Source organism: Sabethes cyaneus, chromosome 1 (assembly GCF_943734655.1).
Source record: "Sabethes cyaneus chromosome 1, idSabCyanKW18_F2, whole genome shotgun sequence".
In the NCBI taxonomy this organism is placed as follows: domain Eukaryota; kingdom Metazoa; phylum Arthropoda; class Insecta; order Diptera; family Culicidae; genus Sabethes; species Sabethes cyaneus.
Window position 1 is genome coordinate 29,426,709 of NC_071353.1, and position 20,689 is coordinate 29,447,397.

Consider the following 20,689-nt stretch of genomic DNA (forward strand, 5'->3'; position numbering starts at 1 on the left):
ACAAATTCGGTGTTCCCGCAAATCTCTCACCGCCAACATGTATTTTGATAAACAAATACACTTTACCTATGAACTTAACTAATGTCTTATTTTTAATTTTGTTTCTTCAGAGTTGGAACGCAGCATTTGAATCACACACACGTACGTCAGCGAAATAGCGAAAAGTTCATTTGTGTCAGAAGCAAGTGGGAAAAGCCCCCAAAATAGTGGAAAGTGAACAGTGAAATCGCACTAACCCAGTTATTCAAACGAGAGGAGGGACAACCTCTGCCGAATCAGTGTAAATGTTTGTACTGCTACTGGGAGCACTTCCATAGGCAAGTCAGTGTTAACGAAATTTTAGTTCAGTGTATGTGCGCGGGTGTGTAAACCATGGCGGACCATGATTTTGCACCGAGCTTCACCCAGAAGCCGCAGCTGCGCCAGGAGGACGATGGCAATCGGCTAGTGTTCGAGTGTCAGCTGATCGCGAAGCCGAAACCGGCGATCGAGTGGTACCGCAGTGAGGAACTGTTGTCACAGAATGCCCGCACCAAGTTTAAGATTCAGTCGTTCGGCGAGAACAAGTACTTTGTGGTGCTGGAGTTGGACGATGTCATCGATACCGATGCCGGGCTGTACAAGGTGAAGGCCAAGAATCGTATGGGCGAGGTTTCTGCCTCGATCAATCTCAATTTCAGTCGTAAGTATTGTTTTGTCAGTGTTGTTTTGGTGTGATTTATCGAGTAAAAATGTGCTTAAAAACTTTGTTGTATCCATGCGAAAACTTCCGGTGTAAAATATAATTGTCAAGATTATCTTAGTCAGTGTTACTATATAAGCACTTTACCGGACGGAACGACAAGCAACGAGAGACACGCCAGTATATAGGTAATTCGGAGCCATCGCCTCACAGCTTCGCGTCATGAATAGAGAAGAGATACAAACCACACGCAAACGAATTACCTATATACGACGTGTCGCCTGTTGCATGCCGCTCCATCTGCAGAGCGCTTTAGGAAAACAAAAAGCACACTAAAAAGGTGCTAACCTAAAACACACACTTAAATTTTTTAACCGAATACCGCAATTTTTTGACGAAATTAGAACTGCTGAACGTTCGGTAAAAATTTCGGTGATGGATATCAACGTTTTCGGACTTTTAGTAACGTTTGGCATCATCGAAATTTTTACCGAACATTCAGCAGTTCTAATTTCGTCAAAAAATTGCGGTTTTCGGTAAAAAATTTTTAGTGTGCAAATCTCGGCTGAATTTAAACTGCTCTCAAATACAAATTACAGTTCGGAATTTGGAAAAAGTTTTCTACAGTATTCTCAGTACAAATTCTCCATTAATGTTGACCTCCATTAATGTGATAAGAAAAACATTTCGGTTCATAATATGAATTTTCAAGCCTAGACACTCTAGACAGCTAAAAACACTCGGCTCCGGTGTTTACCGAAGCGTGAATCAAAACAGCCTTGGGTTTAAACGTCTTTAAAGACTTGACCCTTCATTATCGACAGACTTCGCAGTCAGCTGTTAGAATACAGGACAATTAACGGGACTAGTGCAACGATCCAACTTGATTCTAGCAGCATCTAGCATCTGGCAGTTGAAAACTAACGCTTTGAAACTCTGAGCACTCGTCGATCGACTTCCGATAGACTTCCATACTTTATATTTCGCGAAAGAGCACTGGGAGGATCAGAGTTCTATGCAACGATAGTTTTGTACGAGTTTGTAACCTACGGGACTTCGGGAATTGCTCTACTATTCATCGTTCATAAATGTCAGCAAAGGCTCTTGCACGTGAGCACGCGCTCTTCATGGTCACGGTTCTTCGGAACACTATTAACGGCAGTCTTATTATCTATACTTTTCTGTATTTCTGCGACGTAGACGCAGCAGTGAGCATACGCCTTCTGCCTAAATCCTGCGCTCTTTGATACTCTGCTATGAAGCGGTTACGCTGTATTTCATGCATCGTATCCAACACCCTTCCTCACAGTCGATTCAATGCAACCGTAAATATTCCTCCACAGCACCCCGCATTGATGACAATCTGCACATAATTAATTTGGGAGTACGCCCAGCTAGCTTCGAAGTACAATGCTGGTCTAACAAACCAGTTGTCGTATGTTCGAATCTCGGCTGAGCGGTGCTGCAAGAGTCAGTAGGATCGTTGCTCTAGCCCCGTAATTGTTTTGTACTCTAATAACCGACTGCGAAGTCTGTCGATAAAGAAAGGACAAATCTTAAAGACGTTTATAAAGCTTTGCCTTTTTTGAATATGAGAGTAGTATGTCCCCAAGTTTACTTCCGAATATTTAAACGAGGAAAATAGGTTCTAGAGATAGCCATTTCTCTGGCCTAACCGCACAAAGTTCATCAGGCCCAGGCCATTTCTATTAAAGATTTTGTCTTACATACCGGTTCATACCGTATTGTGGTCTCTCGTCAGGCGACTGTTTAACCCTATCGTAGAACTCGTCTTTGTGTGTGGAGAATTTGTCTTTAACCCTTAATCCTCAATACGCATATGTTGTCGTCGCGGGTCTCTATTGGATGACTTTTTTCTTCTGATTTCCAAGTACTACGAAACCAACACTACATTCTGCTGCATTGCTGCTACATTCGGTATGTTACCTTGCGTATGTCGCGATACCTACATACCGTTGACGTAGCTGCCATCCTGTGTATAGCTGACGGTATGCAGTATTTCTCAATACTCCGCTTGCTACGAGTGAGCCCCCTCCTTCCCTCCAATGCTTATCAAAGCACGCACATAATAGATAGAAATAGAGAGATTATAACTAACCGTTCCGATTATCTGCTTGTCAATTTGCCGGCCGTGCGTGGCGGTTGTAACCTTAAAGGGTGTCCCACATCAATTTGCACCACGGAAGAAACGCTGTAGAAAATTATCCATTGGGTATTTTCTCTTGAAAATTTGAGTAGAAGTAGTTTAGAGTGTAGTGTTTACACTCTATTTTTATCGCGGTCAGTTTTTTGAAAACTGGAAAAAATAGCGTCACCCGAAAAGCAACCTTGCGAATTTATTTTGCGCAAGCACCTGAAAAATCCTCAACTCTCTCTTAATGAATGATGAGACTTACGTCAAGGCGGACTTCCGGCAGCTTCCAGGGCTACTGTACTTCACCGCTCAGCACAAGTTTGATGCTCCGGAGGAAGTAAGGATGCAGAAACTTTTATAGTTTACCAAGAAATACATGATTTGGCCAAGAGATACATCATGTGGCAAACGGAGTGCACCGTTCCTGACTACCGGGACTGTAAACGGGCAGATCTACCTTAACCGTTATGTGTGCGACAAAAAAAACACCTTTAGCAGGGCGACAAGGGTACCCGGGTACCCAAAATTGAAATTGTTATAACATTAACAATTTTAAACCGATTTCGACGAAATAGGTGTCATTTGATTCGTTTATTTATCTAGTTTTGAATCATTTGGCCATTTGGCCACTAAAAGACATACAGGGCCCGAAAATCCGGAATTCCGACAGAGTGTCCGCTGTGAGGAAGAGAAATGATTGTATTGCAGGAAAATCAGTCATGTGGATATAAAAACTCTAAAAATTCATACAATGTACTATTTCATATAATGAGATGAATCAGGTTGGCCATTCCGGAGTAGGTTCCTGTGGGGTCATGGGTGGCCAGTCCAGGATTGGAGGTAAAGCCTAGCAATATGGGTATCAAAGTTCTTGGAATTAGTTCGGTAGGTGATATTTTTTACATTTCGATGTATTTTGGTTGGTTATTTCGAAAATGGTTTCTACGGGGTCACAGATGATACCGCAGGATTCAAGATAATGCTTAGCATTATGAGAACCGTTCAAAACGTAGAACCATCCGTTATACATTTAGAACCAGTTCCGAAATTATCAATCAGTACTAAACTGACCATTTCAGTTCAAAACATCTAAAAGATCCGCTAAACCAATTCTAATATTGGATTAGGCACCCAACTCGCCATCTGTATCCCTACAGGAACCAAATTCTGGAGTGGCCAATGCGATCTAAAGTCACCAATTTATATAATTAGATGAAAAAAGGGTCCACAGTGTCAAGTTCAAAGCTAATAGGTTTACTGAAAGCTGATATTCTTTCAAAACATGCGGCTTCCCACGTTTTACCGGATGTTGCTCCGGAATTACCGATTCCCGGGAACTACTTGTCATTTGATGGCCAAACGCTTTATCTAATCAAAACTAGATAAATGTACGAATCAAATGCCATCGGTTTCATCCAAATCGGTTCAACATTACTAAAGTTATGAAGATAGCAAATCATGGGTACCCGGGTACCCTTGTCGCCCTCCTACGTAATAAAAAAATTCAAGTGACTCTCATTGCTAAACCCCTTTATGGATATGCACCAAAAAACCTCAATTACTTAAGATCAACGAGTTTTACGATGTCGCAAAATTTCAATGACGTATGTTTTAAATTGAATGAGTTATAACTATTTAAAAATTGAAAAGGTACCCGGGTACCCCGTCGCACACATAACGGTTAAGGAGTGTCTACAGAAGCGTCTGCTCTCTCTGTTGAAGCAACACCAGGGCCGTACGATCTCCTGGCCGGATCTACCTTCGTGTCAATATTCAAAGGATGTATTGGAATGGTACGAAGCCAACGGAGTCACTTTCGTACCCAAGAACATGAACGCCTCCAACGCACCGGAACTAAGGCCCATCGAAAAATACTCCCAAGGAGGTCAAGTCTGAGAAAGACATGAAGAAAAAGTGGATTTCCGTACAGATGAAGCGGCAGCTAGGTTGAGCAAAACTTTTTGAGTGGTGTTAAGCGTAAGGTGCGAGCATACGGTTATGGTTTTGAAGTTGAATGAACCAAATATGCCAAAAGCTAACTAATGGGTTATATTTTGTTGTCTGAAAGTTTGAAAAGGATCGGTCCATTAGGTAATTTTTTACAGCGTTTCTTCCGTGGTGCAATTTGATGTGGGACACCCTTTAGTATGATCATCCATTAGCGAGAGTTCTACGTCTTCTTCCTGCAGTCTGACTTTCTTCTTGTGCTTAGTACGGTTTTGCTGGCAGGCTTGATTTTACTCATCTTGAGCATACAGAGACAGGGCAATCAGCTCTCGACCAAGGGCTTTCGTTTTTTGTTCAACTCTTTGCTCTGCCTCCAAATGATGCCTGAAAACTGTTTTTTCTTATAACCACACATCTTGCGCAGAAGAAGCATAACTATCAAGCAGAGCTAATCTTTTTTCCGCACACTGGAGACAAAAGACTAATTGCTTCGTATCCAAAAGGGAATATCGAACAGGCAATTATATGAACTGAAACCATTTGACCTGCTCTGTGACCTTGAGAGCATGCGTTCGTTGGTGCTCCGACAGAAAAAGAAAGATGAAACAAAACTGACGCTCATTCGGGGACAGAGCAAAGCAGCGAAGCACTGCAAAAGTAAAAAAAAACTCGTCGCTTGTCGGAGAAGATAACATCCGTTTCGGCGCACCGTAATCTATCAACTTTCGCCAGGTGTACGATGGGAATCTCTTCAATCTTTCCAGCTGTCGTACGATGCCGTCAACTGTACGCGCTTTGCTTCCCTCTTATCATCGGGTCTACCTTTGTTTTTTTTTGCACGTTTATGATTATGTAGTTGAAGAAACTGCCTTTTGTTCTCAACAGATACTTCCTTTCGTTGATCGTCTACTAGTCCATCACGCGATTCTGCATTTTGCCCCACGTAATTCAGCGAACTGCAGTTCCAGGCACCAAACATCCATTCTATGCCCTTATTTCTCTGCCTTTGACCATGCCCCATGTTCCGAGACGATTTTCTTAATTGTTCAGTGTAACTTGGTTTAGGTAGGGTCACGCTACAAAATTCCATGATGAGGTTACCATCTGGGTTTAGTTGCCGAGGCAATACATTTATTAATTCAGCCGCCCGCTCCAGATCAAACGCTGTCGTGAGCCGCTCCTAATCTGGAGTACGACCGCTCACTTGGTTGTGGAATCGTCAAGCTGTCCTGACATGAGAACAAACACTCAAGGTTGACAACCCAAGTAACAATTCTGAAGTCGCTCAATTTAGTTTGAATTTTATAAAGGTTTTATGGTTTGTGGTTTTTCCCGGTGTTCAGTAATACCAAGATGATACAAGTTAAAGCTACTTATAGCTAGCTATAAAACCATAATAAAACTGTTTATAAAGCAAATGTATTGTGGTTGCCTTTATTATCACGATAAAACTAATTGGCTGCATCACATTTCTTATAAAAAATTTACCAGTCATTCAATTTATCCTTTCAAATGGGTGATAACCGTGCCTACTACGAATGACAGCCGAACAAAACAGAAGCGAGAATATTTTATACACATGTATTGTTGCTCGTGCACATAGTTTACCTATATTTCTCATGAATCCCTAGAATCACGCGATCATGATTTGTTTAATTTTAAATTTTTGAGTTTACCCTCTTGTTTTGGGAGAAGTTGATACCGTGTTTCAGAGACGAAAATACATAGATTACTATTGAATTTACCAGGCAACCAGCCAACAAGAGAAAGGAATAAAAAACCGAGTTTATTTATTTGGACATCACCATAGTTTCCCTATAAACCTATTATTGCATTAGACAGGGATGGAAAATCAGTGATTTTGATCGAATCTGCGAGTTATCGTCACACGCACAGATCTGTACAGCTCATGACAAACAGTGAATCTTTAGCTTTAATCACAATATTTTGTTCGCTTATTAATCTCCAGCAGTCGATCATAGTGTTACAATTCACCTAGCTGCGAGAAAAGGGATAATCGTATTGTTTGTATTGAGATTCACGTACTGCACAAAACCGATCGGCTGTATTTGTTAAACTTCTCAACGCAATCAAGCAATGAACATGATCTGATGTGATGTTTGTCATAATCTGTACAGACCGCGACAAAGCATTTGTTGCTTACAAGTTGTGATATCAATGAATCTGTATCTGCTTGCTCCTATGTTCTTGATCGCTAGAAGTGATTTTTTCCATTCGATTACGATTCATATTTATCATGCTTCCGTAAGAGAGGATAATCATTTTTCGGAAAAGAATGACCGTAAAGAAATATCAACTCTTTCTGTTTCGCGGATCATAGTTTTCTATCGCTTTATATAAGCAGATAATTAGAATCTAGTTGCCACATGAAAATTATGTTTGAGCGATACACCTGTTACCCTGCTTATGCATGAATATTTCAATCACTGACACTTACTATAAGTGGGGTGTAGCAATACAATATGGCGCACCAATCAAAATTGATTTTATTGCGGTTGCTGGTAAAACCACAATAAATCCGTTAGTTTTATTATGCTATTAACACGGTAACACCCTGACCAAACAGATTTATTGCTGCTATTATGAAAAGTATTAGAGTTCAACACAAAAATTATTTTTTATGCCAAACTCTATTGACGTTTTCTAACATTCTTTTTATCGCCAAACAACAATTTGTCAAACAAAACTGTGAGTTACAGAAAGGATGTTATTATTAATCGATTTTCATGTCAGAATGCAACTAGAGTGATTTTGCAAGAAACTAAGGTTGACTGATCAATATATTATTTTGTTTACACTCAAGTCTTTTTTTACACGGTTTGTTTTTTTCGATTACTCAAGAACGGTGTAACTTAGGGACCATTTACAAACTACGTGACGAATGTCGGGCCCCTCCCAAATGTATTGAGCAATAAATGAATCGTCCCTAAGTTGCCCCGTTCTTAATAATCGAAAAAACAAACCGTGTAAAAAAAGTACTTGAGTGTACATAAAATTTAAGCAAATGGTTTTCAAAAATTGCAAAATTTTGATGGCGTGTTACTGTTAGCCACTTTTTATTTCAATATGCACGATAAAATTTAATGCGCATATGTTGCACAACTATGGAGACTGCTGAGAATTTAATATTTATTCTTTCAGATTTTTCATCATGGCTGCTATGAATAAAATTAATTAGGATAATCTGACAGTAGAACATTCATTTTTCTGCTCACGGCTATATATTTTCAAGTCAATGAAGCTGCCTGGGCGATGTAGCTCTTTACGCAGCAAGTTTTATGCTTTATAGCTTAGTCGAACACAGCGAAAGCTTCATTCAATTATGGCGATTGCGGTTATTCTGCGGAAAGCATAATCTGCTGCTTTCAGCAGAGCGTTTTAAACATACTTAAGTTTATGGCCTGATTCTTCAATAGGTTACAAAAACCTTCTGAAGAGTAAGCCTCTTGGTCGGAAGGCAGTTTTATAGCGGACACCAGAAAGTTTTAATGGAGCTCATAGTTTTATTAGCGGATTTATGAAATTGGTCGTTCATTCTAGGCAAATGTAAATTACCTGCTTCTGAGCAGCAGCACCACCATTTTCTTTCAGATATTATAATTTTTCTGCTATTACCAGCATACAACTGTAAAAGTAAAATTCTATTCTTTATCACTTCACTTTCATGTTCTACGTGACTAACCATTCGTACTGTTCGAATCTTACTTTCGCCAATCATAATCTGATACATGATGAACAACAACAGCCGTTGATGAACCCGTAGAAAAGTAAGTTACTTACAACAAGCTACAAATTTATCTCTTTTTTTGTAACAACTAACACAATTCCAATAGAACCTAGTTCTATATAAATCTATATCCTATCTATAAAACAGCTGATTAACTAACTTTCAATAATGCCTTCCATGCCTAATCGCTGCGCTTCCAACACGCTAATGCTTGCTTACGCTCCGACTGACGTTTGCCTGTTAACCGGACACTTGCTGATCGTCCTTGTCCGATGCCCACAGAGAGAGTGGAAAGGCGAGAACGGTGCGTAGCCATTGAACTAATGGTAACGGTTTGGTTTGTTTCCTAACACTTCACTTTCCTCTCGTAACGATCAGGGCTCCCAAATTGAGCAATTCTAATCGAAACTCTTCCCCAATGTTCGCAGACAAATCGACGGTCTCGCGCCTACCTTTACCAAAAAACCCTCGATCCAGCAGGAGAACGATGGCAAGCGGTTAATCTTCGAGTGTCAGATTCAGGCCGATCCGAAACCGCAAATCCGATGGGCGCACAACAGTAAAGTGATCGATTTCACCCCAAGGCATAAGGTACGTCCTCGCTCTAAACAAGAAACCAGAAATACTCGTCAATCACTGACTGACATTTCAATCATTCCAGTTCAAAGTACAAAACGATGGCAAACTTTACTTCGCAACACTGGAGGTCGACAATGTGACGTTCGAGGACTCGGGCAAGTACAAGGTGACGGCTAAGAACGAGTTGGGCGAATCGAGCGCCACTATCAGCTTGAACTTCGACAGTAAGTATACCGGCTTCGCTGCGTGCATTCCGAGATTTTTTTTCCACCAACATCCTACACTTTGTACTGTGTCATCGTTTGATGGATCACAACTGTCATCGACGTTTTTGCATTTTGCTGTCATCTCATTTATTGCATTTATTACTTTTCTAGGACATCTAACATTTGATTTTGTTTTTAGACGTCATCTCATTCATTCTTCATCGATCGTTTTTGAAATGATCACAATTTTTCGGTTCCATTATAGTGTACACCCAAAGAATTTTAATTTGCTTATGACTTACGATACAATCTGCATTGTGATTCTGATCGTTTCAATATTTTTAAACTATGGCATTGAGTTGTTTTCGTGCATACTATCTATTCCATAACCCGTTAGTCTAATTTTGTTTGTAAATATTCAAAGTACATCATAATCATTGTTTGGACCATTTTTTATAGTTTGTTAAATAAATATTCGAACACCACTGTAATTGCTATCGTAACAACAATATCGGCTAAGTTGTTGTATGAAAAATATAAAGTCGCTTAAAAAGTATACCCAAGAAGCAAAACCTACCAACGAAAGATTCAATCTACGAATTAAAAATAAAAGACCAATACTCGCATAATATTTCGACAGATGTAAAGAGAGAGAAAAACAAACAAAACCAATGCTGATTGGTAGAAGTAAAAGCGCTCTTTTGAATCACCCAAAAGTAAATGTATTGAGAGATTTTTACCATAAGAGATTAAGTTATCTTCATAATGAAGATTTACTTAGGAAACTGATTAAAAACCACAACTATTGCTTTCCCGCCTATTTCCTTCCCTTCATTCTTTAGGTGAGGAAGTTCCGGTACCAGCAGATGGTTTTAAACCAGCCTTTACAGAACGACCTGTCACACGACAATCGGATGACGGCAAGAATATAATATTTGAGTGTAGATGTATCGGTGATCCGAAACCAACATACACATGGCAAGTGTTCTTTTCTAGTTTACCTATTTTATTATTTATTGTTATTAATAGTAGTATCGATTGGTATGATCTTGTCCTGGATACTGTGTCCTAACCAAATGCACTCTCGCCTCTTTCTCTCCCTCCTATCGTCTGTCTGTCCGCGGCGCAATTCCCCTTCAGGTATCACGAGAAAAACGAAATCCAAATGAGTGGCAGGTTCCAAAGTGAGGTAGAGGAAGATCAGAACCACTGCTATCTGATACGGTTCACGATCAAGGACGTCAAGCAGTTAGATCGGGGCGTGTACAACGTCCAGGCGAAAAATAAGCACGGTGACTCGACGGCGACCATAAACTTGAACTTCGATTCAAGCGCGAAACTAGTGTAAGTTTATAGACCGTATTTCTCAGTGACACAGAAAGGGCAGAAATAATTCGAACTAGGGCATAGGTTGTCGATTGAACTGTAATCATGCAATGATTTTGGGTGATGAACGAAAACTTGGTCTGCTACAAGTAATCTGAATTTGTAGTTAATTCTTTTACGTAGAGTAAATCTCGAATGATTTTTCATAATGACGTGACTGCAAACCTGGACAAATTGAGTGAACTTTTATTTTAGTATGCTATCTTTACCGAGAATAACTCCCATCCGGCAACTTCGATAATGTAAGCAAATGTACCAATTTCAAAAAGTACTACAAAACGTGGCAAAATGCTCGACAATTTATTGAGTTTTATAGATAGAAAGTCTTTCAAATTCATCTTTAATAATTCATTTTGAAAATAACTAAGCCAAAGATGAAAATAAAAGAGAAAAACATTTATAGTTCGATCCATTTTCTCATCCCCTTTAGTGATTTAACCGATAATTATAAATAGCTGACAAAACTTTGAGTCAGCAAATTTTATGCGAACTTGAAAAAAAACACTGAAACAAGGAGAATTTAAAACGCAAGTGTAAAGTCTCAGCATCTTTGGCTCGAGCAACACGTTCCACACAATCACGCGCCCCTTATTTTAGTCTTAATTTAGTGTAAAATCTTTAATTCATCAGCGAACACAAGCTTAGAGTTCTCTTAAAGTTGAAAAGCTGTACCATTTTTTAATGAATAGAACAAATATCAGGGGTCCCAGTGGTCTACCATGTGGTACGCCAGCTGGTTTCTCAAAACTAGACGAATTCATACCACTGAATGCTGAAAATATTCAGTGGTAAGAATTTGCCTAGTGACAGAAGATGCTGAGAAGCATTAGATATAATTGGATCCACTATAGTTATCCAATTTGATAATCCCATGCACCTCATTTTATCAACTTTGTGTGCATGTGAAACTTTGTCGAGCGCCTTGACGAAGTCGTTGAGTCGCTGAGTCGGACTAATGCGCAGTACAAATTGCTTATGCAATGTACATCTGTGAAGTTTTTTGCCGTTCTCATAATTAGGCCAATACCCTTACTAACACACCAGGGTTCCAGCTTTTCCAGTGGATTTTTATTTCATAGTACAGGCGATTTCCTTACCGAGTTATAGGAATCCCGGGGATTCAACTATTGGCTTCTCCTATAAGAATCCTGGTTCTATAAGCGAGGCATTCTGTGCGAATCCTCTGCAGAATTGCTTCACACGATTCCAATCCGAGGAGTCTCAAAGACCCTGCGCAAATGGTTTTGGTTCGTCCGGGCACTTCGGGATGCTGTACCAACGATGTAGTTAATGTGCAGCTTATAGGTGAGCTGCGAGTCAACGAGGGCTCCCAGGACCTTGGTGCAGAACTTTCTATTAATCAGTTTACCGCGAAGATGATAACCGAAAAGGCCGTTTTTCCCTGGAGAACGATACAACTGTTGTTGTTGTAGAAACACGGCGCCATCTAATTTTTTGACCTCGAAATAGATCTTGAGATTATCAGCAAACGAAAACCCGATCTTTCGTAGCGAAAAGTTTACATTGTTGAAGTATAGCACAAAGATGAGTGGGCCAAGATGACTGTCTTGTGGAATACCGGACGTAACCATAAAATCGCTGAATACTGATTCTCCATTTTTAACATTCAGAAGCCGATCAGCCAAATAGGACTTGCCAAAGCAGCAAAGTGCCACCGTGTCCCATCCTATCGAGTTTGGCAATCACAATCTTGTGATTCAACTGATCAAAAGCAGCAGAGAGATCGGTGTAAATTGCATTCATCTTGCATTGCATCCATCTTAAAAACGCCATGACATGCTATCCATAGCATAAGCAGTAAATGGAAGGAGATTCCTCGTGATTGACCTACGTGATATGAATCCACGTCGAGCTCTAGTCTAGCATCTAGCATAGTTGAGCATATTCGAGAAAGTGTGAACGGCAACATTGATATCGTGATTGTCTAGAATCTTATCCCAGTCAGTGTTGAAAAATTCATAGCAGCCGAAAACTCAATGAGATTTCAAGCACATGAAATTTCAACCTTGATCACAAGCGTCAAACGCTAGTCTAGTCTAGCACAACACCGCCGTGAGATTTGGAACTATTTTATGCGCTTCGATCGGTCCAGGAAACATCGTAGTAGTCTCCAAATATTTGGCAATACAAAGTACGCTCACCGAACCATATCACCGCAAGAACGATGACGTCGAACGATTCGTCTGAACAGGCAAAAAAGTACTGAAGTTTTTGCTTGCTGCAGTTTACATCCCACCTGACAGAAGTAAAGTTGTCAAGTTTATCGATGAACATATTCTCTCAATCCGTGAATTACGTGACAAAGGGTCTTCAGATGAAAGAATTCTCAATTGTGGTGATTATCACCAACCGTAAATTTCTTGGTTTAATGGAGATGATGGAGTACAGTACAACAATTCTCTCCCGCTTCCTGCTGCTAGCGTTGCTGTGGTCGATGGATTTAAATTCCTGAACATGTTAATTCACTGCGTAATAACCTCGGACGAACACTGGACTTCGTTTACTGACTTCCTGAACATGAGATCGCTGTGGATTGGGCCATTTCTCCGCTACTTCCTGTTGGTCTTCCCCATCCTCCTTTGGATTTATTCTTGCCCACATTGGCATGCCCCGTTGAAGTTCCAGCTGTCAGTTTCGAAATTGCGCCTCCGAACTATCGTTGTATTATCTTTGATGTTCTTGGTGACCACCTTTCGTCTATGGATTGGGCTACTTTATAGGACGAGATCGATGTGGATGATATGGCATTGTGGGTTTGCGATGCTATTTGCACTTGGCTGAACGAGAATCTTCCCAGAATTAGACCTCCTTCAAAACCTGTCTGGAGTAATATTTCAAGATGAGTTACAAAAAACACCATTCTGCCCTGCTTTAAAACCAAAATGTAACAAACCGTGTTATAAGTAGCCGAACGAGATGGATTCTTGATATAACATTTCCTGTGTCGCAACTTTTGCTTTCACACTTATAACACGCATTGATAGTCAACTGTCGCATTGAAATGTCAACTGGAGCTACAGTTTTGTAATATTTTTGATAGAATCATCTGATCTGAAAGCTCTCTAAACTCGGTGTATCTGATAGAATGACTTTATGGAGCTCATATCTTACAGATCATACTTTACGTGTCAAGCTGGATTTCACAGTTTCACGTGCATTCAGTAATACTTCTGGTGTTCCACAAGGTAGTAACCTGGGGCCTTTGCTATTTGTCTTGTACTTTAACGATGCTATTTTGCTTGGTTCCGGATGCGCACTGATATATGCCGACGATCTAAAGATCTACCTCATTGTGAAATCTATCGCTGATTGCTACCGATTGCAAGCACTGTTGGACACCTTTGCTGATTGGTGTAATAGAAATAAGCTCACAATAAGCATTGCCAAATGTGTGGTTATAACATTCCACCGATGTAACACGCCCATCTCATTTGATTACCGGATAAACGGAGTTATTCTCTGACGCGTCGATCAGATCAGCGATCTTGGAGTTCTGTTGGATAACAAGCTCATGTTCAACCAACATTATATTGCTATCATCTGTAGCGCTTCGCCACAACTTGGGTTCATCACAAAAACTTCCCAAGACTTCACAGATCCCCATCGCTTGAAGGCATTGTACTGCGCGTTGGTACACCCTATGTCATCTGGAATCCTCATAACCTGTGTTGGAAAGCCAGAATAGAACGTGTTCAAAGTGTTCTTTCCCGCTACGAAGACCGATGCTAGCTTTTGGATTTGAAGACTTTAGAGAGTCATCGAAGGATTCAACAGCAACTTTTGTGGCCAAGGTGCTTAACAATGAAATAGATGCCCCGGCTCTGCTGTCCCGTATATTGATTTTCGAGCTTCACGTAGACAGCTTCACTCATCGAATTTACTGACAACCAGATTCCATCCGACTATGTGCGGGTTTTACGAACCACTGACGTCATGCATCCGCACCTTCACGCTGGTCGAAGAATTATTTGCCTTTGGAGACGTTTCTTTACGCGCCTTTAGTAGAAGACTGACTAGGTCTAGGATGCTGCAATAGGTTTGTTGTAGATTTAAGTTTCATATTCATGTAGATTATATCAAAATTGTCAGACCAAAATACAAATACAGATACTCGACAATGGATGTATTCATGCCGCCAACATTCTGATAGTTTAGAGATTGGCAGAACGGAATTTGCTGCAAGACGGAATCAATTCAGCACCTGCTGATGAACATTTGTCACGATACTTGCCTGAAAAAGGATGCTGGAAGCCCACTTCCCGATCCCCGACTTCAGGGCCGGAACGAATGGTATGGCTCGAAGCAGTTTGAAGGATATCGGCTAGATCAACGACTCCGACCTTATCGTCATCAAGAGTCAATGTCCGTGCGAGGCGAACGTTGTTTAATCATAGTCCTAGTCTGGCGTAGATTACCTCTACCGTTCCAAAGTTTCTGATAATGTTATCAGGGTCGTCTGCGAAGCCTAAGAGTTATCTATTTTTGCTGAAGATCGTTTCGATGCCTGTTCGCCGGATCATACCTTTAATTACTATGTTAAAAACTAACAGGACAGTCCATCACCTTGCTGCAACCTCCTGCTCGGTTCGACGGGACTCTAGGGTGCCACGGAAGCATGCATGTAGCACGTCGCTCACTACAGCGTTTATCTCCTCGCGCTCGACTGTATCGTATGCTTCCTTGAAATCCACAAAAATGTGATGCTTGAACACATTACACTCCCGACATGCCTGAAAATTTTATCGGAGTGAAAAAAATTGTTACGTAGTACCTCGAGCCCCTATAAAACTCACCTGATATTGTCTAGTATTAACGAAATCTGTTGCTTTGAGGAATGACGACGTATCTGGGAGAGCACCTTATAGGTGGCGTTTATCCTCGTAATGCCGCGGTAATTACAGCAATATAGTCAGCAACAATTATTCCTCCAGAAGATTGTTAAGGTTATCTATTTATATTCTGATAGCTATTTATTTCACCTACAAATTCCTTTTTAATTTATAATGAAAATACAACTTTTTGTTTAGTTTGTAAATAGCTTTAAAGCTTCAACGAGCAGTCTGAGAAACCAAAACCTGAAAACTTCTTTTACTCTATCCCCAGACTGCGCTTCATTCCCAAAGCTTAAAAGTTATAAAAGTCTTCTTCAAACGATAAACAACAAAACAAAAGAGCTCTGCCACGCGCAGAACAACAATTTCTGTTTAATCGATGTTTGCTTATTTATGCATTGTGCAAACCCAAAAACATATATTTATCACCACGAAGTATAGTATTTATTGACAAGACATTACTGTCAATCAACCTTTCGTGCAGGTTGGCGAGTTATTTTCGAACAAATGAACTACATATTACCAGTAAAATGGTCATTAATTTAATAATTTTGACAGCAGTTTAAACAGACCAACCACGTGTTTTTTTTTGTCTTGACCTTGAAATGAGGTCAGGCATATATTATTAATATGTTTTGAAACGGTAGTTCTTTTACAATTGACGCAGGCACGGTAGAAGAAAGTACTGAAAATTTGATGGCGAAATAGCGGAAATGTTAAAGGTGGGAGGAAGGGTTATTAATAGTTACGCTTAACAAGTAGGCGTTGTGACTCCTTTTGTTCAATGCTGGAAGGTGCATGGGTCGAACCAAGCTATAATCTGAGATTATAACCGGATTCGAACCCACAACACCCGCCAGGGCATGTGGCTCGCTGTTACTAATGTACCTTTGAAGCATGGAGGCGCTGGACAAAAGGAGACTGCACAGTCCTCTTATTAAGCGAGCGACGTATCTTCAAACTCCACCGTCAGGTGGGTTGAGTTATTTACAGACACAAATTGTGCCTCTTCCTCAATCTGTTGTAATCAAACCACTGAATTGAGAAGTTTAATATAACTCATTTTTTCTCACGGGACGACGAAACTTTACAGGCACTTGTGACTTACAAGGCACTGCACGTGACGTTGTTCGTCCATTAGCGTGTTAGCCGCGATTCTCAACGCAGTTCTTCGGCTTTAAGGCTCTTTTCCTATGGGATAGACCAACCTCGTGTTTTTTTGTCTTGACCTTGAAATGAGACCAGGCATATACAATTAATATTTTTTTTAAACACGTGGTTGGCCTATCCCATAGGAACGGAGCCTTAAACCCAAAGACCCGCGTTGAGAATCGCGGCTAACACGCTAACGGACGAACAACGTCACGTGCAGTGCCTTGTAAGTCACAAGTGCCTGTACAGTTTCGTCGTCCCGTGAGTAAAACGAGTTATATTAAACTTTTCACTTCGATTACAATAGATGGAGGAAGAGGCACAGTTTGAGTCTATAAATAACTCAACCCACATAACGGTGGTGTTTAACGATACATCGCTTACTTAATAAGGGGGTTGTGCAGTCTCCTTTTGTCCAGCGCCTCTATGGTTCAAAGTTACATTAGTACCAGCAAGCCACATGCCCTGGCGGGTGTTGTGGGTTCCAATCCGGTTATAATCTCAGATTATAGTTTGGTTCGACCCATGCACCTTCCAGCATTGGACAAAAGGAGTCGCAACGACTACTTGTCAGGCGTAGCTAGTAAGCTTTGCAAAATATATCTAATTTCTGTTTCTCACGCATTTCCTGCAACAGATCTTTGTTTATTATTGTTAGTTATAGTCAAAATGACCCCAGAAATCATTTTCGAAATTTTAATTTCTGGCTCATAGTGCTGTGTGAAAGCGCTCTAGACCTCTATTTATTTTCTATAGATTTTATGGTAATAAATTATCTGTTTCGAAAATTTTTCATACCAATTTAACACTACTCAGGTATGTTGGTAACTTTGCATTGTTGATCGGGTAAAACCTGCCTTTGAATCTCTTGAAAATTCTACCGTTGCACAGTTCAATCGATGACTTTAGTGTTATATCACGTCATAGGAGATAGGATAGAAGAAAAAGATAAGCAAAAACCACCAGCGAAAGCGTCTCTGGCACTTCCCAATTCTGACACGTACATGTCTTTCCTTATCCGGCAGAAATCCCGAGGGCAAACCGCCCCGCTTTCCACAGAAGCCCACCATTTCCCAGAAGGGCGAAGTACTCTCGATGGAGTGCATCCTGGAGGCCCTGCCGGTGGCCGACATTACCTGGTACCACGGCCAGGACACGATCACCGACGGCGAACGGTTCAAAATCTTGCGAAAAGCGATCTCGATCGATACCTATCTGTTGACACTCCAAATTTCACAACCGACCGCCAACGATGGGGGCATCTATCGTTGCCATGCTTTCAACCCGTTCGGGGAAAGCAACGCGCACATTACGCTTAACTTCAAAGGTACATTGTTGTTACTGACTCACTTTTATATTTTACTTATTTTTTTGCTCTACCTTTATACCTCACCGATTAAGCTGCTTCAAGTTTGTTGCTGTTACTATCTTTTCACGAACTGTAATGTTTTTACGATAGCAAGAATACTCACGTTTCGTACTGAAACCAGCTCAGTTCTATCATATTCCTTGTTTTTTCCGCATAATTCAGCAGTTATGTATTGCAATTGGAAGATTACTGTAGCCACAATAACAAGTGACCGTTTTTAGTTCTGACATATCATCAAAGTTTAGCCAAAATAAAAACTCAATCTGTTTGTACTTATTGTTCGAGCTTATTAACGATTTATCTTGAATAGCAGAAGGCTTCTCGGGTGCCCATGCTTTGCCACGTCCATATCGAATCCTCGGGCACGGAATCAAAGTTTCAACCATCAGCAAACTGAATAGCTTAGTGTGGTTCGATCCTCTACTAGCGATAGAATCACCTTCTAGCAGGAACATTACTGATCTTTTCACTGTGCTTGTTTCATCTCTCACTAATATTAACGCGAAAGCAGCGAACGAGAACGATAGAGGCTTTGCCCCATCGTTTGTGGAGAAACCGAAGATCATCCCGAACAAGCTGGGCACGCTGATAACGATGAAGTGTAGATGTAGATCGAAACCGAAACCGACCGTCAAGTGGATGCGTAAAAAACAGGAAGTTAAATCGTCCAACAAGGTGACCCTGGAGGTGAAAACCGTTGACGAAGATACGTACGAGCTAACGCTGAACATCAAAGATCCCAGCTCGGAAGATGGTGGCAGCTATTCGTGCGTTATCAGCAACGAGTTCGGCGAGAGCAGTGCGACACTGAACCTGAACATCGAGAGTGAACAAGAGTCGACGAAGAACGCACCGGTGTTTGTGGAAAAACCGCACATCGTGTCGCTGGACAACGGAAAGCTGGTACGCATGGAATGCAAGGTCAAAACCGACATCAAACCCGACATCACCTGGACCCGGGAAGGTAAACTGCTGAAGGAAACGAGCAAACTCAAGATAACGATGACAGCGGAGAAGGACGTATACCACATCAGTCTGGTGCTCAAGGATCCACAGACGGAAGACTCCGGCACGTACAAGTGCAACATAAAGAATATTCTCGGTGAATTAAATGCCAATTTAATTCTCAACATTGAGAGTAAGTATTACTGAGTTGAATCCCACACAATAATATAATGATAATGATGATCTTCTTTCGTTACAGTCGTTCCTGTTATCAAAGAAAAACCGAAGCTGGTAACGAACGTGAAGAAACGAACGGCCGCTATCGAGTGTACGGTCGCCTCCCGCTTTAAGCCGGAATGCATTTGGATGAAAGAGACGACGGTTATTAAGGAAACGCACCGTCACTTGATCAAGATCGAGGAAACTCGTGAGGGAGAATTCTCGGTTAAGCTGAACATCACCGAGCTGAGTGAGGCCGACTTCGGTGCGTACAAGCTGATCGCCAAGAACGACAAGGGTCAGGCTACCTCGCAGGTGATCGAGATCAAGGACATTGTGTTCGAAAAGCCACCGCCGACCAAGCCGATTATCGACAGCAAGTTCCAAGATGTAGAAATCGACGAAGGTGGCAACCTGACGCTAGCCGTAGGGTTGGTCCACCCCGATCGTCACTTCAAGGTGTACTGGATGAAGAACAAAACGATTCTGAAGGCCAGCGAGACTGTCATTCAGGATTTCAACGGTCGCATGGCTAGGCTGCAGGTCAAGAATTGTACCGTTGAGGATGCCGGAATGTACAAGGTTTCCATTAGCAACGAAATCCAGAGCGATGAGTGCGAGGCAAAGGTTTCGATCAAGGCCAAACCTAAACCGAAGGATGAGGAAAAGAAAAAGAAGGTGGTGAAGAAAGAGGAAAAGGTGGAAGAGAAGAAGGTTGAGGTAAAGCAGGAGAAGATCGAAGTGAACGGTGTTGAGAAGGTGGAAGAGATTAAGATCGAACAGAAGAAGGCCGAACTCAAGGTTGAAGCCAAGAAGGTGGAGGAGAAGAAGGGCGAACTGAAGGTGGAGGAAAAGAAGGCCGAAGTCAAGGTGGAGGAGAAGAAGGTCGAAGTTAAGAAAGTTGAAGAGAAGAAGAAGGTCGAGGAGAAGAAGAAGGTGGAGGAGAAGAAGGTGGAGGAGAAGAAGGTTGAAGAGAAAAAGGTTGAGGAGAAGAAGGCAGAAGTTAAAAAGGTTGCCGCCAAGAAGGAGGAGAAAATCGAAATCAAAATCGAAGAGGAGAAGAAAGTCGAAGCCAAAAAGGAAGCCAAGAAGGAGGAGAAAATCGAAATCAAAATTGAGGAGGAAGCGAAACCGGGAGTACCCAAGGTCAAAGAGGTGAGGCTTGTGAGGGTTGGAGAAGAACGAGTTGAGTTTGATGTATTGTTTTTACAGCCTCCAGCAGCGGCACAGAAGGGATTGGAAGCTCCAAGCATCGAGATCATTCGCGATGGTAAAAATGGCAGCCGTCGAGGTTCATTCTTGGATGATCGTCGTCCGAGTTTGTTGATGGGTGATGATGTGAGTATTCATCGTGTGCGCCGACGTAATTGTGATCTTTTCTGTCATACTCTGTTGAGGTTCAATTGTTTATATGATATTTGTTTTGTGTTAATTGTGATAAAGGAGAT

General features: G+C 41.2%; 1 protein-coding gene across 1 annotated transcript in view; it reads left to right on the top strand.

Moving 5' to 3' along the window:
- Window positions 1–372: 372 nt before the first annotated feature.
- Window positions 373–20,689, top strand: part of LOC128732824 (twitchin) — a 45,767-nt gene continuing 25,450 nt past the window's right edge. Inside the window, exons 1-10 of the mRNA XM_053826228.1 lie at window positions 373–682; window positions 8,551–8,572; window positions 8,961–9,123; window positions 9,194–9,335; window positions 10,160–10,295; window positions 10,458–10,661; window positions 17,734–18,035; window positions 18,589–19,215; window positions 19,282–20,396; window positions 20,454–20,579. Coding sequence (XP_053682203.1) covers window positions 373–682; window positions 8,551–8,572; window positions 8,961–9,123; window positions 9,194–9,335; window positions 10,160–10,295; window positions 10,458–10,661; window positions 17,734–18,035; window positions 18,589–19,215; window positions 19,282–20,396; window positions 20,454–20,579 — 3,147 coding nt within the window. The remainder of the gene's footprint in view (window positions 683–8,550; window positions 8,573–8,960; window positions 9,124–9,193; window positions 9,336–10,159; window positions 10,296–10,457; window positions 10,662–17,733; window positions 18,036–18,588; window positions 19,216–19,281; window positions 20,397–20,453; window positions 20,580–20,689) is intronic.